At 40.4% G+C, this 17,588-nt stretch overlaps 1 protein-coding gene across 2 annotated transcripts in view; it reads right to left on the bottom strand.

The window, feature by feature from the left end:
* GRL (transcription activator) overlaps nt 1–17,588 on the bottom strand; it is a 190,099-nt gene that overhangs the window by 154,265 nt on the left and 18,246 nt on the right. For both annotated transcript variants that reach the window (XM_090015945.1, XM_090015946.1), the window contains exons 7-9: nt 5,010–5,094; nt 2,972–3,097; nt 2,728–2,835 (exon numbers count right to left, since the gene is read on the bottom strand). In XM_090015945.1, the coding sequence (XP_089872071.1) occupies nt 2,728–2,835; nt 2,972–3,097; nt 5,010–5,094 (319 nt within the window). The remainder of the gene's footprint in view (nt 1–2,727; nt 2,836–2,971; nt 3,098–5,009; nt 5,095–17,588) is intronic.

The raw sequence follows: 17,588 nt of genomic DNA, 5'->3' as shown, positions 1-17,588 counted from the left end.
ACTGCCTTGCCTCTGGTGTTGCGCAAGTGTTGATAAGGCGCCACGATGTCTTGCTCACAAATCGCAGCCTGTCGGCGTGTCTGTCGACACCGACTCCGGAGTCCCTTCCCCAGCACGAGAACGGGCTCTGGTACCACTTGTCACGGGCCTATTTCCTTCAATGGGCCAGCGCGGCGCGACGGTCCTTCCTTACCGCCGCAAGCCTACTCGTCAGCTCGCTTGCCGGTCGCGGAAGCTTATGATCAGAGTGCAAGAGAGCAAGAGAGAATAGAGGGAGAGAAGTTGCAATCACAAGAAGCAATCACAACGAGGGTGAACAAAAGAAAGCTCAACGCATTTGATTCATTCACAATTTTGCCCGCAGGCTATTACAGTTCAAGTATACGGGCTGCCCCTTCGGGGTATTAATTCACCTGAACCGGGCAGCTTACATCAGACTCAACAAAAGCAAAACAAACTCTAAGCGCAACTGTACACTGTAAGTCGCAAGGGAACAATTTGCTAACTCAATCTAAGTTTGTTGTAGATATTGTTGACAGGTTTGGTATCTCAAATGAAAGACAAGTTAAGACTCCCAAAGTTGTAAACATCAAAATGAAGATTGATGATGGAGAACGACTTGAAAATTCAACACCTTACAAACAACTTGTCGAGGCAGTCCTATCTCTCTATTACAAGACCTAACATTGTGCATGTCGTTCACACAGGAAGCCAATTTTAGCATGCTCCTACCATTGTTCATATAGGAACTGTTTTACGCATTATTAGATATATTAAAACTTTCATTTTTCAAGAAATTTTCTTGTTTGCTTCTTCTTCCTTAGATTTGACTGCCTATACTTATGCAGATTGGGGAGTGATTCCAATGATCGACACTCAACTACTGGTTTCTGTGTAATTTTAGGTGAATCATTGATTTTCTAGAGGTACAAGAAGAAACAAAAAGTCTTTCTCTCGTCAACTGAAGCCGAGTACAGGGCTATGGCTACAACCACTATGGAAGTAGTCTGGCTAAGGCGCTTGCTTCATGACATGGGCGTTGAAAGTACAGGAGCATCACGACTATGTTGCGACAACAAAAGTTCTATCGATATTGCCAGCAATCGGACATTCCACGAACGCACCAAGCATATTGAGATGAATTGTCACTACGTGCGAGAGGAATTTCTACATGACACCATTGATCTTCCCTATGTTTATTGAGAATATCAACTTACATATTTCTTTACCAAACCTCTCACTACACCTCGATTTCATTTTCTCTTGGACAAACTTTCGTGATAATCAAAGTGTTATTAAGATTTCATTGAATCCTATTCATCGTGGGAGGACAAAACATATAGAAACTGATCAGCACTTCATTAGAAGCAAAATTGGTGATGGGGAATTAGAAGCTAAATTGGTTGGAATGGAAAATCAGCTAGTTGATTTGTTCACAAAAGGTTAACCAAACTAAGATTTTGGCATCTGAAGTTCAAGTTGTGCATTGTGATTACAATGTACAACTTGTGGGAGGCTATTGAGACATGACAATGATTCTAGGTTTGGATTTAGATCCAAATCCGGACTGATTCTTGAAGTGTTTTATATTCTTTTATTTATTCCTGTTTTAACCCTTATATGTATTTTTCTTGTACATTAGTATTGGGGGCTTTCTTGTAATTGTAAAAGATTATGTAACTGCTGCATATATGAAATAGAGGTATCTCACGATTTTCCCTCATTGGGAATCATGTTGTTCAAGGAAAGCCCCTCACATCTCCTCACCTTCTCCTTTTGATTGCTTTGGATTCAACTTGACACCAAATTAACAGTAGGTAGCAATCTTTAAGAATTACACTAACAAAATGGTGGTGATGCCCACAAGAAACTTTCCCCAATTTCAGTGGTGATCAGGTATACTCTACAAAATTGACACCATTTGGATCATAAAGGTCTTTTCAATGGAAATTTTCTAGAGGACAATCATAAGGAAATCTGCACCTGGACCTGTCCCATAAAGATCAGGTGGCTTGGCAATTATATCTATATTTGCAACTTTTACGTTGCTCAAGGCAAAACCTTTCTGTTAATCGTGACCTGATTAATAGAGTTGTGGAAGGACAATTCAATCAATTGAAAGGCAATTGGAAAGGTATTTGAGATCAAGGACTATGGGCATCCTAAACATGCTATTGGGATGGAGTTTGGTTTTTGTGCAAGTCTCAATGTTGGGAACAAAACATTATATAAAAATAATTAATTAAAAAGAAGAGATTCACTGTGTTTACAGTATTACCCAACTGCAGCATCATTGTATAACATCACTACATTTAGGGTAAGTTTGGTTTGTTGGGCCAAATGTGATTCCAAATAAAATTTGATTTGGAATCATATGAATCAGAATCACAAGAGGACCCTTGCGATTTTGATTATCACATAAATGATAAGATGACAATTATTGCCTTTGCAAATGAGACGGTTTCTCACCACTCATTTTCTGATGTTTGGTTAGCCAATGACAATGAGATTGATTCTCTCATTTGCATGAGAGTAAGAATCTCACGGGGTCTTATCAAACATGCCCTTAGGGGAAAAAACAGCATTTTGAGCATGAAGGGAAATTTTCTATCTTCTCAAAATTAGAGAAAACGCAATAGCTGCATAAATTCTGGATGAAGCAAATGTGTAAACATTTCACATTTGAACATGTAAAGATTCAAACAACTAAAGCTCAAGTGTACCAACCATTGAAATGTCGACACCAGTAACACGAAGTAATTCAGAAGGACAAACTAGATATCCAAGGAGGACCCACTCTTGATAAGCCATCACATTTGCTAAATCTTGAGCCCTCTGCATACACAAACAGAAGTATACAGGGATAATGGTTTATAAAGTATGTCATGTTACAAGAAGAGTGAAAAAGTGCAATGACTTTAACAAGATAATGATGTTAAAGTTCATCAAAGTTTCTTATAAAGCATAATACCATAGGGTGCGCAGAATTTGTAAGTATATCCGGGTACCGAGGATGAAATGGGCTTAAAAACCCTTCATTTCTCAGCTTCTTGGTATCTGTTGACAAAAATATGATAGGGCCAACAGCCTCTAAAACCTGTCATAAACAAAAGAAAATTATTTATTAAAGAGTAGCATCACTTGACCATGTAATATGAATTAGATTATCCTCAAATAGGACAAACTAGGCTATCTCTGACCATATAAATTAGAAAGAAATTCAAGCTTCTTGAAACAATAGGAATATTATGGTTATTACAGTATTACCATGATGTGAGGCTATTGTTATCTTACAAACAAATTCAAACTTACAGGCATGACTAGACTATATAGCTATTATGGTATGCTTGTGCTATGATGTGGGTCTATGGGACATGATGAGCATTATCCTATAAAAAATGAAGTTTATTTGGATAAACATTTTAAATTTCATTACCACTACAACAGAGCAAAAATAGCATTCTCTAATGCCATAGAAGACTGACGATTTATTAAATTGATTTAGAGCCTTTATCATCTCAAACCACATATGACTTGCATGTTTTGTAAAATTATATTCCTCAATTTTTCAGTTTTGAGATTTGTATAATCTCTTGACATTCATAATAATCAGAAAACAGATTAAAAATTTCCACTAATACTTTGGAATCATTGACGAGAAGCAAATCATTTGCTTCTCTAAACATGCTTTCATATTTAATATATTATGGTAAATAACAAACTTTTAAACTTAAAGAGAGCTGAATTATGCATCAACTCCAGGTTTTCCTGTTTATGGGCCATGACGTGCAAGGAGCAGGTTGTGGCTCCTCATTACAAGTGCCCAAAATTCAAAACAGTTGGCAGAATTTTATATATATACCTATAGATATATTTATTTTTTCAATAAGCATGCTGGGGGATTGACGCCCTAAGCAGCATGCGGTTTGGCAGAGAATGGAAAGGATGGATAGAAGAATCATTTTCTCAACATCAATTTCATTTTTGTTAAATGGTGAGTTGGGGATTTCCTTAGGCTGTCTAGAAGTCCTAGGCAAGGACACCTACTTTCACCATTGTTTTCCAACATTGATAGGGAAGGTTTCAATAAATTTGCAGAAAAGGTGGATGACATTGGAATATTTCGGGATTAGACCAGCCATATGAAAGTTGATTCATTTCATGTATTAAGATGTCAATTACCGTTAGACATGCCTCTAGGTTATAATTCATGAGATGATGGTTTAGAATATTTTTGTGGAAATCTCAGACGTCAATATTTAGTTTTAGTGGGAATATGGAAATAAAATTGGGGGCTTGTGATCCTATGGAATACTTGGATCTATATCTTCATCTAGGAGGATCTAAGGAAATCATTATAGGCAATAAGATTGGGTTTTATGAACCAGGCCTTCTAGCAAAAGTGGTAATGATTATTATATCATGAGAATTGAGACGGGTTTTGAGCACCAGATTGTTAAAGGAGAAATATAGACTTAAAGGTTGACTGTATAGGTTCAAACATTTAGCATCCTAACAGGAAGCTCATTGAGAAAGCCCATGCAAGTTGACTCAACAAGCTGGTTCAATCCCATGTTCAATTATAAACCACTTTTGTAGTTATAGCAGTTCTCCAGAGGAACCAGCCTCTTAATGCACCATTTGCTTGGTTGTCTCAAATCAATGATGCTGCTTCTTGCAAAGTTTTTACAGTCAGTAGCAATAACCTAAAAGATACAGCTGTCATTTTTAGACACTATGTTTTGCTAATTGCATGCATGGATGCCAAAACAAAGGGGGAAAATCTAAGAACAAAGATGCAAGAAACAACAAAGTAAATTAAATTATCAAACAACAAAGGGACAGATACCAATAATTTAAGGCATAAATCATCATACAAAGACAGCAAATTCATGATTCAGATCTTTTAACACAGGTTACTGGATTATATACTCATAAATGGAAAGGAACAAGGGAATGTTTTGATAAAATCAAGAAGTAGAAATTTCTTAAAGGCTAAGTGGATCAACCTCTCCAATGCGGGGGCTAACAAAGTTGAGGTCTTCTTGTAGCCCTTTGAGTGGCGGGTCATATGAGTCTACAAACTGCACTAACCTGTCATTCAGAACATGTAAGTTGGCAATACAACTTATCCAAACAAGAATAACCATGTTCGTGAACAACATATAAGCTTATAGCCAACAAACCCCAAGTATGTTCAATTTACCAGTGATTCAGCATTTGAATGCTAGGGACTTTTATTAGAATAATGCATATAAATTTCAGCCAAAAGAACATTGAGAAAACTTAATATATCAGTGCTGACATTCATTAAACTTTTATTTCTTTCAAAAAACTTTTAACTCGGCCTGTGTATAACTGTTTAGTTATACACTGCCGGTCCCAAGCCCGGATAAAGGAGGAGGGTTGCGGTAGGCCTGTGACAGCCAGCATAAAAACTTAGTCATACCTTATGAATATGAACCAATATGAGAATTTCGTTGGGGCGTTCCCTACTGAGCGATGCGTTGTACTCTATAGGCCCGGAGGCAGTGATAAATGGGCAAGGGTTGCTAGGTCGTCGCCCGAAAGCGACGCGTCACACCGGCGCCCGAATGTGGTGTCAAATAGGCAAGGGTTCCCTCACTTTGTTGGACGGGTGGGGGTAAAGAAGTTAGTCCAAGACCATAAAATTAGATTAGCCACTTGGAACATAGGATCTTTAACTGGTAAGTTGGTAGAGTTAGTAGATGTTATGTGTAGGAGAAAGATTGATATTTTATGTCTACAAGAGACCAAATGGGTAGGTGAGAAAGCAAAAGTGATAGAACCTTGGGGATATAAGATTTGGTATACAGGAATAAATAGGAATAGAAATGGAGTAGGGATTGTTATGAGTCGTGAGTTTATAGATAATGTAGTTGAGGTCCGTAGGAAGGGTGATAGGATTTTACTTATTAAATTAGTATTAGGTACGAATATTATTAATATTATTAGTGTCTATGCACCTCAAGTAGGTTTAGATAATTCCATTAAGCGTCAATTTTGGGAAGATTTAGATGGAGTAGTACAAGGGATATCTAATGGAGAAAGGCTTTTCATCGGCGGTGACCTTAATGGGCATGTAGGCATTAGTAGGGATGGATTTGAGAGTATCCATGGAGGCTATGGTATAGGAGAAAGAAACGAAAGTGGAGAAAGGATTTTAGATTTTGGTTTGTCCTATGATATGATCTTAGCAAACACTTGGTTTAGGAAGAGGGAGTCTCACCTAGTAACATTTAAAAGTGGGGTTAATACGAGTCAGATAGATTTTTTCCTACTTAGAAAGAAAGATAGGGGTTGTTGCATCGATTGTAAGGTTATACCGGGAGAAAGTGTAGCTACACAACATAGAGTCTTAATTTTAGATCTTAGAATTAGACAATGCCGCAAAAGGGATAAATATAGGATAGATCCTAGAATTAAGTGGTGGGCACTGAAAGGAGCTAAACAAGGAATGTTTGTAGAGCGGGTAGTTAAGGAAGTTGATTGTTGTCTCGAGGAGGATTCAGAATCTATGTGGAATAAGATAGCGGGTGGCATGAGAAAGGTGGGTAAGGAGGTATTGGGTGAGTCTAAAGGCGGTGCACCGCTAGGTAAGGATACATCGTGGTGGAACGAGGATGTCAAATTAGCTATTAAGGTTAAAAGAGAATGTTATAGAAATCTAAGTAAAAATCATGATAATGAGAATTTGGAGAAGTATATGATAGCAAAGAAGGAAGCTAAAAAAGTAGTTCGGAACGCGAGGGATAAGGCATATAAGGAGGTTTAGGACAAGTTGGATACCAAAGAGGGCGAGAGGGATATTTATAGGCTTGCAAAGATGAGAGATAGGAAATCGAGGGATCTGGGTATGGTTAGATGTATCAAAGATGAAACACAAAGGGTTTTAGTCAAAGATGAGGAGATTAAGGAGAGATGGAAAGATTATTTTGATAAGCTATTTAATGAAAGTCATGCTCAGGATCTTGGGGACTTTTCCATTCTTTTTCATGAGATGAATCGTGACTTCATACGCAAGATTCAAAAGAAAGAAATTGCAGAGGCTTTGAAGAAAATGAAATCAAGAAGGGCAGTTGGCCCAGATGGTATACCTATCGAGGCTTGGAAATGCTTGGGAGAGAAAGGTTTAGAATGGTTGACAAATCTTTTTAACTTGATTTGGCGAACAAATAAGATGCCTAATGAGTGGAGGAAGAGTACTTTGGTGCCTTTATATAAGAATAAGGGTGATATACAAGATTGCACAAACTATCGTGGTATAAAACTCATGAGTCATACTATGAAACTTTGGGAGAGGGTGATTGAGTCTAGGTTGAGGAAGGTTGTCATGGTATCGGAGAATCAATTTGGTTTTATGCCTGGAAGATCAACTATGGAAGCTATACATCTTCTTAGACAACTTATTGAAAGATATAGAGAGAGGAACAAAGATTTGCATATGGTTTTTATTGATTTAGAGAAGGCATACGATAAAGTACCTGGGGACGTTCTCTGGTGGACAATGATGAAGAAAGGTGTTTCTCTCAAGTACATTAGTATAATTAAAGATATGTATGAAGGAGTAGTAACCAATGTCCGCACTTGTGGAGGGGTGACAACCAATTTTCCTATAACGGTTGGGTTACATCAAGGATCTGCTTTAAGCCCTTTCCTATTTGCTATAGTGATGGATGAGCTTACGAGATCAATTCAAGAAAATGTGTCGTGGTGTATGTTGTTTGCTGATGATATTGTTTTGATTGATGAGTCTAGAGCTGGAGTTAATACTAAGTTAGAATTATGGAGACAGACATTGGAAGCAAGAGGTTTTAAGTTGAGTAAGAGTAAGACAGAATACATGGAATGTCGATTTAGTAAGCAACGAAGTAGTGATGGGAGTGTAGTGAAGCTTGGTGAGCAAGAAATACAGGTGGATGATTCTTTCAAATATTTGGGATCTATCATTCAAAAGTATGGAGAAATTGATGGAGATGTAAATCATAGGATAAAGGTTGGGTGGATGAAATGGAAGAGTGCAACTGGAGTGTTGTGCGATCGTAGAATGCCATTGCGGTTGAAGGGAAAGTTTTATAGGACGACTATTAGGCATGTTTTACTATATAGTACGGAATGTTGGGCTGCCAAGAGACATCATATTCAAAAAATGAGTGTAGCTGAGATGCGTATGCTGAGATGGATGTGTGGAAATACAATAAAAGATAAGATTCGGAACGAGGAGATACATAAGAAGGTCGGCGTTGCACCCATTGAAAATAAGATGAGAGAGAATCGTTTACGGTGGTTTGGACATATTCGAAGGCCTAATGAAGCTCCAGTTAGAAGGATGGAGAAATGGGAAAATATATTAGCTAAAAGAGGTCGGGGTAGGCCTAGGAAGACATGGATGGAGGTGATAAGAAAGGATATGAATGCTTTGAACCTCACCGAGGACATGGCATTGGATAGAAATGAATGGAGGAGAAGGATTAATGTGGAAGACCCAGAATGATTTTCTTTGTTAGTTCATATCGCCGACCCCAATTGTTTTGGGATGAAGGTGTAGTTGTTGTTGTTGTTGTTATATCATGGTTCATGCTAATTCTGTGCTTGTTCAAATGACAGGTTTTATCTGTTATGCATACATTTAATTGTCACCCAACCAATTCCAGGTAATGTTATCTTGGTTATGACATGATGTTGCACAAAGAATCATCTATTGCAGCAAAGTGGGAGGATATGATGCCCTGCGGTGCACATTATTGACCATTCTTGGCAGTTCAGCTCCCTGTTATGCTTAGTTGTGTTGTCATTGACTATTATTCCTTCTATTAGCTCAGGACAGACCATGTTAAGATGATGGTGGATGAAATCATCTTGGTATTAATTGGCTGGGGCGCAACATGATGATTTTCAGGACTGATCTACCTTCTAATATTTTCAGCATTCATGCCTGCATCAAAGGTGACCTTGTGAGTTCAGCTAAAACTGTTTGGCCAAGGATGATGCAGAGGTGATTCGTATAAGCCTATAAAGCAAGAACAACTCTCTGAAGTTTAAGTTGTTGTGAGGTTCTTTTCTTGCCTTTATGTATTACCCAATAATTTTTTAGAGATTTTTGTTTGAATATAAATATCTAAGGTAATGAATATTTTTGGCAACCTATTTTATGATTTTTGAATACAAGGTTGCAACCACATCAAAATTATGAAAAGAACGCAAGTGATTTCGTCGAAATCGGAGCTCGTAAACTCGCAAAACATGCCCGACAACCTCAAGGGCAAAATCATAATTTTAAAGGTTGATTTTATGAGTTTTGAACACTTGGTTACATTAGTATCAAAAATCCAGGAAGAACGGTTTTGATTTCATCGAAATCAGAGTTAAAACATATTCGAAATATGCTCGACAAGTTTCAAGGGTAAAATAGTTATTTTATAAATGTGGCTTGAGGATCATACCCGTCCACCCACTCGTTGACTAAGTCCAGTCAACCGTGATTTAGTATATATATAGATACACACGCATATATGTATATAATATGATTAGGCTTAGTTACATTAACTAAATAAACTTACTTAATGTAATTAATAGGCAACTAGTCCAGTTCAGTTAACTAAAACCTAGGGCTCTTACAGTTAAACACAACCACCACCACAAGAGATCTTATACTCATCTTTCAAATCAAACCAAACCAAACCATATTTTATTTAATTAAAGTGCATATAGTCTAAAACATAAGCAAATAAAATATAAATAAATCAAAAAGAAGAGTCACGCTGTCCAAAAGAATCTGTCAAGCAATAGTGTGGTCCCCTCGAAGCTACTCACAAAAGCAAGTTGCTTCACTGGGTATCTGAGGCTACGAAAAACACAAAAGTAGGGGTGTCAGAATTTAAAGAATTTTGTATATGAATCCCTCTAATGAAACAAATAAGTAAAAGAACATAAATAAGATTTATATAATATTTTTAGAGGTATGCAATTATGATAAATTCATAACTCAATTAACTATTTATGTAATAGAGAACAATTAATAAACATGAAGAAACAATTTAATAAATATCAGAAACCATAATTTAAGAAATAAAAACATTTAACATGCATTAGGGAACAACATCATGCATTCACCCTTACATCACAATTAAGGAAACAAGTAAATATGCATGATCTAATACATAGCAAGAATATGCATGATTTCAGTGGAATGCATGAATAAATTATTATCTTTTATCAGAGTTTTCTTTTCATATGCATGTCTCTGTTAAATGCACACAATTTAAGTTCTTTTTATTACCGTTGCCTGTAGATACTCCAAACGGGTAAGAATTTCTGAGGTCAAGTAGGGTTGCCAGGGTAACTTAACACACAAGTTGTATTTTATTGTTGGGTTCCAAACTTAGACTTCGACCAAAACAGTCTTTGTAATATTAGACCTCCACATCTAATGTCGAGACACCGAAGACCTCTACATCCACAAGTGTGACTTTCTTGGTATATCAAAACAACAGTTGTGTTTATACACAACCCCCAGGTAAAGTGGCAGATTCCCCCTAAAACTGTAGATAGGAGAAGAAACTCAACATCGAGTTCAAGGGCAACAACAACGCACACGAAGTTTTAGTATCCTCACGGTTCTCCAAAACTGCAATGCCCAAGATTCTTATACTATAGAAGGGACATCAAGAAAACATAGATTACACTGTTCTTTTAATTTCTTTTATCTTCTTATTAATTCTTCTTTAATTTATAATTCAACATGCAGAATTAATAACACAAGCTCGCAAATCAACATGTGAAACTCTTTACGGGACCACAGCTCGTGGCAACATAGAACAGTGCAGTAAGAACAACAATATCACATTTGATTCTTACAATGCATAACATCTTAAACAAAGACCAACACATGCTCAAGGCTCGCACAGACCATGATGATCCATTTTGATCATCTATGCATTCATATGCAAAAATCATAAATATCATGCCACTATGCGTTCATTTTACATACTTTTCAATGCACATTCATACATGTCAACTAGAGATATGCAAGAACCAAAACATTCATATGCATGTGTTCACATAATCATGCCAAATACCTATTTTCATTCATGAATCATCTCAATTAAAACATGTGAACACTCATGCAAATATGTAAAACCTACGATTTAAAAAATAATAATAATAATAATTTAAATCCGAATCTGACCCGAACCTGCTAACCCGCTAGGGTTAAAAACCGCGGGGGCGAGGGTTTCGTTTAAACCCTCTCCCCCCCCCCCCCCCCACTCCCCACAGTTGTGCTCCCCTTTTCCCATACAAAATAGGAAACCCCTTTGGGGTTTCCCTGTTGGGCTTTCTGATCCCCTTTAAAACCACGCTGAGGGGAGGGAGAGCGCCCATCCCCTGCGCCTCCTTCCTCCTCTCTCTTTCTCGCTCCCTACATGCGACAACGTCGACGACGCCAACCAATGACATTGGCGCTCTCTCAAGTATTCTACTTCTTCGTTGTCGTCGATTTTCTCCCGTTCGGCAGGGGGCTTGTAATAACCGTAAAATTTGAGTGATTTTTTCATATTGGGTCCGGGATCCGTTACCCGGATCCAAAAGGAAATATATATATATATATGGGTATTAAGGGTATATACGTAATAATAAGGTTTAATAAAAGAATAATTTAAAAAGTGTTATAATTAAAAAGATTTGGGTAATTGGGGTTTGGACCCACGTTGGACCCAAATAGATCCAACTTGTGGATCCACCATCCACTTCAACCCGGATCCACGTTCCTTGTGGATCCAGCATCCGAGAATCAACCCGAATCCACATTAGAGTGGATCTGTAACTTAATATTGACCTGGATCCACGTTAGAGTGGATCTGGTACAACGGCACCGCGGGTCGCGGGACCCGAACCCGACCCCATCTTAAAAGATTTAAAGATGCAGAATCGTGCTGGGGGCACGATTCTTGCCCAATACAGGAAGAATGGGGGAGGGTTACAGAGAGGCTGCAACCCATTTTTCTGCCATTTTCGGAGAGGGAGGGGACTTTCGCTCGATAAAAGGGGAGGAGAAGACCTCGCCCTTCGGCAGATCCCCTATCACCTCTCGGCTCCTCCCTCCCACCTCGCTGGAGCCCTTCTCCTCGTCGACGACGAGCTTGCGCTTGCTTGCAGAAACACCGACAAACCTCCCTGCTCCCGATCTTGGTCGTCAAGGCAGCACCCACGGAGTTCGGCCGAGCATTTCTCGCACAGCCAGCGTCAGTCATCTCCTTCTTCAATCGTCGAAAAACAGGTAGGATCCTGTGCTTTCTTTGTACGTATTGACTGAGTTTTGTATGGGATTGGGTTTGTCAAGGGCAAGGAGCTTGGATCTCGCATGCCTTAAGCACTTGGTGTGATTCTGAGCTGCTGAAAAATCCAAGCCTGTAAGTTGGGGTTTTGGCAGCTGCGACAACAAGTTGGAAGGGGGTTAGGTGTGTGCTGGCGTAAACCCAAATCTACTAATCTTGGGAGTCGGGGTTTACGGTCGTGGTAACAGGGATTTGGACTGTCAAGAAAGAGAAATCTTGACAGTCAAGAAAGGGGGGGGGGGGGGGGGGGGAGGGGGTTATATCAACCCTAGTCCGAAAACCCCAAATCTACGATTTGGGGGTTTCGAAATTTTGTTTTATAGAGGGGGTTTGCATACGGTCATCAAGTGGTTTCGAGTGTTACTTCGATCTTGATGTCATGTATTTTGGTTTGAAATGGGCCAACAACAAATGATGAAATCTGTGGATGGTGTTTTATATGTCCTTTTCTAGTTTTTGGTACATGTATGAATCGACATGGATGATGTCATTGTTTTGGTTTAACTTTTTCATCAGAGGGTATAATGTGATTGGATGACACTTTCTCAATTATTGTTTCCTTGTCTATTTGTATGGATTACTTCAGATAATGTGATCATATGGGTTTTCTTGATCCGATTTGTTGTCTTAATCAGATTTGTTTTGTGATCATATGGGTTTTCTTGATCCGATTTGTTCCCTGGATCATATTTATCTTCTTGAGCAGATGGGTTTTTCCTGATTCCTGCATTGGATTCTATATCATCTACAAAGCCGTGTGTCTTGAGTCTGTTTTGGGCACCTGATTTCATGTGGAAAAGTATATAAGTAAACCATGTCTTAGCATTGTGTGCTTTATTGATTAATTAACCGAATATTTCTATTGGTATTTGGTAAACATAGTAAGTTTGGTGTTACTTTTGAATCTCCTAAACTGTGCCTGAAATGCTATGTCTCTCATGTTTTTATTTAGTAACTAACATGTCTGCCTGACTGCAAGATTGTGGTATAGATGAGTCACTTCACTTTTAGATTTGTCTTACAGGATTCAGATCAGTTCTCATCCACTATAGGCCTTGTCATATGCTAACTAGATAACCTGATTAGCATATCTTATTCTGACAAATGTACCATGTTATATTTTGATTAGACATTGTTAACAATATTCACCACATTGATTTCATTGCAATAATATGATTTGTTTTCACCGTACTGTTAGTATTGTACTATTATGACGGGTTTTCACAATAATGATCTATGTAAAATAACATGGATCGATTTCATTTTAGCAAGTGAGGAAGGGTTTCACTTGTTTACAGCAGCTTTACTATGGGTTTTGCATAAGGTTGTATCAGTGGTTTGACTCTGTGTTGTATGATAATGACAACAAAGTACTTGGGTTATATTTTTCCTGAAAGTGGCTAGCTGGAAATGCTGTAATGGGGTTTGATGTAATACCATGTATGGTACTCTGGGTTGGGTTCATATGTATGCATGTGCCACTAACTTGTACTATAGAAATGTTCCAGATACGTAGATACCCATGATCTATATACTTATTATAATGGTCCTCGATTTCTTACGAAGCTGCATGCATTCCATATTTCCAAATGTCAGGTTAGTTGCCTGTTATGATGCATATGCCTTACTGTTGAAAATGTATGATAAGTTGTACATTCGGAAGATTAGTTGCAAAGTTTTAATGCTCAAATGCCTATTTAGTTGCATATTAGCTTATGCCTGTTAACCTGCAAATGCTCTAATGTTCAATGATTCTCTATCTCTTTTCGTAGAAACGGAGTCTGACATATCAAAAAGATGTGGTGTATTGACACTATTTGTTGCATATATTTAGATTATGGGAATTGCTTTTCTTTGGTTCATTATGAATTGTAAATATATAATTTGAATTGCTTATATACAACCTGTTACCTGTGTTGAGGAATGGGGTTGTTATATTGGTTTCACACATATGCTATGTCACATGGGTGCGGGTGCGGGTGCGGGTGCGGGTGCGGGTGCGGGTGCGGGTGCGACACGGGTGCGGCGCAATTCCAAAAAATTTGGACACAGGGACTCGGCTATATATATATATATATATATATATATATATATATATATTTTAAATATTATAATTATATATATATAACAATAAATTAACACATAAAGATTGTAAATTTTAAAGCAAAAAAAAAAGAGGGGCTCGGCCGAGCCCCTCCCCTGCGAGCAGAGGGTGCAGGGAGGGGGGCCGAGCCCCTCTTCTGCGAGCCGAGGGTGCAGGGAGGGGCCGAGCCCCTCCCCTGCGAGCCGAGGGTGCAGGGAGGGGGGCCGAGCCCCTCCCCTGCGAGCAGAGGGTGCAGGGAGGGGGGCCGAGCCCCTCTTCTGCGTGCAGAGGGTGCAAGGAGGGGGGCCGAGCCCCTCTTCTGCGAGCCGAGGGTGCAGGGAGGGGCCGAGCCCCTCCCCTGCGAGCCGAGGGTGCAGAGAGGGGGGCCGAGCCCCTCTTCTGCGTGCAAAGGGTGCAGGGAGGGGGGCCGAGCCCCTCCTCTGCGAGCAGAGGGTGCAGGGAGGGGGCCGAGCCCCTCCCCTGCGAGCAGAGGGGGCCGAGCCCCTCCCCTGCGAGCAGAGGGTGCAGGGAGGGGGTCCGAGCCCCTCTTCTGCGTGCAAAGGGTGCAAGGAGGGAGGCTACGAGCAGAGGGTGCAGGAGGGTCGACATACCTGACGGAGGGGGAGACGGTGGCTGCATGTCGCCGGAGTTCGGATCGCCGGCGTGGGTGCAGGAGAAAGCTGCAGGGGCTGAGGGGGAGAGGCAAAATCGAGAGGGTAAGCCCCTCTCCCTGTCGATAAACCCCTTTTAGGGTTCGGCTGCCAAAAAAATTTGGATCTGGGTCGGGTTTGGACCCGACCCGACCCAGATCCAAAACATAATTTAAAACTTGAAATGGACAATTTTGGACTCGGTCAATGTTGACCGAGTCCAAATGTGGACGGACTCGGCCCGGACTCGTTGACCGAGTCCGACTCGGCGTTGACCGAGTCCGGGCTGAGTCCTAAGCCGCACCCGAGTCCGCACCCGAGTCCGTGCGTGTCGACACGGGTGCGGCAACCCTTTAGCCGAGTCCGTGTGACATAGCACATATGATGGTGTATTTAGTGATATATGGATATGTGCTTTACCTAAGAGGGCAATATGAATGGGTTACCCAATGTGGGTACTTGAGTTATAGGTTTGTGTGCTATGATAATAAGAGTGATGAAAACTTAATTGTAATTATTGTGTGCTTGACTGGTTTAAAAACACCGGAGCACTCTGAGTGGGATTAAGAAATCAACGTGGGAAAACTATATGGATGGTTTGTATACCTTGATAAAGTGACTAAGGTTGGGACTTACTGCTATGGTAGTAGGAGGAAGTTGGGGAAATGCCCTGAACTTCAGAACAATAATTAAACAATGAAACCAGTTTTTGAGGCTTACCTTGGAGAGGGTAGGTGGTACAAAAACTTCGAGGACTTGTGTTGTGTTTCGAGCGTGAAGCGGTTCGTTGGTCCCCGTCCTCGGAGTTAGGGACCAGGACTACCTATGTGTCCTAGGTGGTAGTTCCATGTCTTCTGCAGAAGTTAGGGATGCATCATGTCTTGAGTTGAGCTCTTGGGAGATTCTCTCGGCTATTAGTCGCTCCCTTGGGGATTCAGTCTCAGTTAGAATGTTCGGGTTAATAAAATACTCTTGAATAATATACCCCCGAACGTTCTCTTCGGAGATGGTCACCTGTGCCCGTGCGTACCCGCGGGGTAAGATAATTTAAACACAATTTAGTGAAATTAGGTATCACAGTGAGTGAAAATACTTGAGGTATTGTGTTTATGTTCTTTAACATGCTGTATATTCTGAGATTGTGAGGATATAAAATTGGGAAATGTGTAGATATAAAGTAGTTGAAGAATTATCTGAGAGTTGTACAGGTTATTATTATAACGGTTGCAATACGCATTCACTTGCTTATTAATGTTGCACACGATGCTTTACCTGCTCAGTTATGGTTATTGGATAACTATTTACATGCTCATGTATATGAATGTTAGCTTCTGTGGCATAAATTGCTTACTTGTTTAGACATATGTCGATAATCACCTTTGACACCCACATCACATGTTTGATTCATGATATACCTGCATTTAGAGTTACAGTTTTCCTACTTAGACGTGGTAGTCTAATTCCTATAATTTTTACCATTTTTCAGGTAAACGAGTAGACTTATGAGTTGTTGCGGGATGAGGCATTGGATCGCGATTGTTGATTTACTGTTCCAGTGATTCCTTGGGTTGATGGTAAGTTAAATGTTCATATCATAAGAAAATGAAATGCATGTGTTGAGTTTTCTCTCAAAAGTAATGTTCCGAAATGCTTAACCCTATGTTGGTTATTCTTTCCGCTGTTATATAAAAAAAAATCACATCAATTTGGGTTAAAAATTTCGGGGTGTTACAGGGCTGGACCCCTATTGCTAATGATTCTCGTTCGGCAGGGGGCCTCGCCCCTATCGATTGGGTTCACAGAAGGCAGGGCTTCGCCCCTGCCTCTGTTTGGCTGGCAAGGGCTTCGCCCCTGCCACTTGAGCCTTTCGGCAGGCAGGGCGAAGCCCTCTCTCTCTCTCTCTTCCTGTGTTCGTCAGAGGGTCGGCAGCCCCTGCCATGCCCTCCTCTCTTTATGTTTGCCGAAGAACCGACAGGAGGCCGATGGCCCCCTGTCGCACTCTCCCCCTCTCTGCCTTCCTCGATCTTCTGATCGACAGGGGTCGAAGCCCCCCTCCTGCCTTTGGAAGTTTCCTTTGTAAATTTACGGCAGGCAAGGGGGCTTCCCCCCTGCCTCTCTCAATTTTTTCGACAGGCAGGGGGCGGAGCCTCCTGCCTCTATAGCTTTTTGGCAGGGGGGGGGGGGCTCAGCCCCCTATCCCTTTCGATTCATTAGCTCCTGCCTTTGTGTTTTTCGACAGGCAGTCAGAGGGCTCCGAGCCCCTGCCATTTCCTTGTATCTGTCGACAGGGGCCAAGCCCTTGCCACTGCCCTTTTCCTTATAGTTGCCAGCTGAGTGGTGGGCAAGGGTTGCGCCCCTACCCCTTCACTATTTATTGATGGGCGGGCAGGGGCTGTACCCCTGCCCATTTCTGTTCTTTATTATGGCTATAGCATACTAAGTGTTCACACTTTGCAGTTCGCGCGACGGATCCCGCTCGTGCCCTGCAGCCTAAGTCCT

The sequence above is a fragment of the Nuphar pumila genome, chromosome 8, assembly GCF_984573655.1.
Source record: "Nuphar pumila chromosome 8, dmNupPumi1.hap1.1, whole genome shotgun sequence".
Lineage (NCBI taxonomy): Eukaryota > Viridiplantae > Streptophyta > Magnoliopsida > Nymphaeales > Nymphaeaceae > Nuphar > Nuphar pumila.
This window is presented reverse-complemented; position numbering and strand designations above follow the sequence as displayed.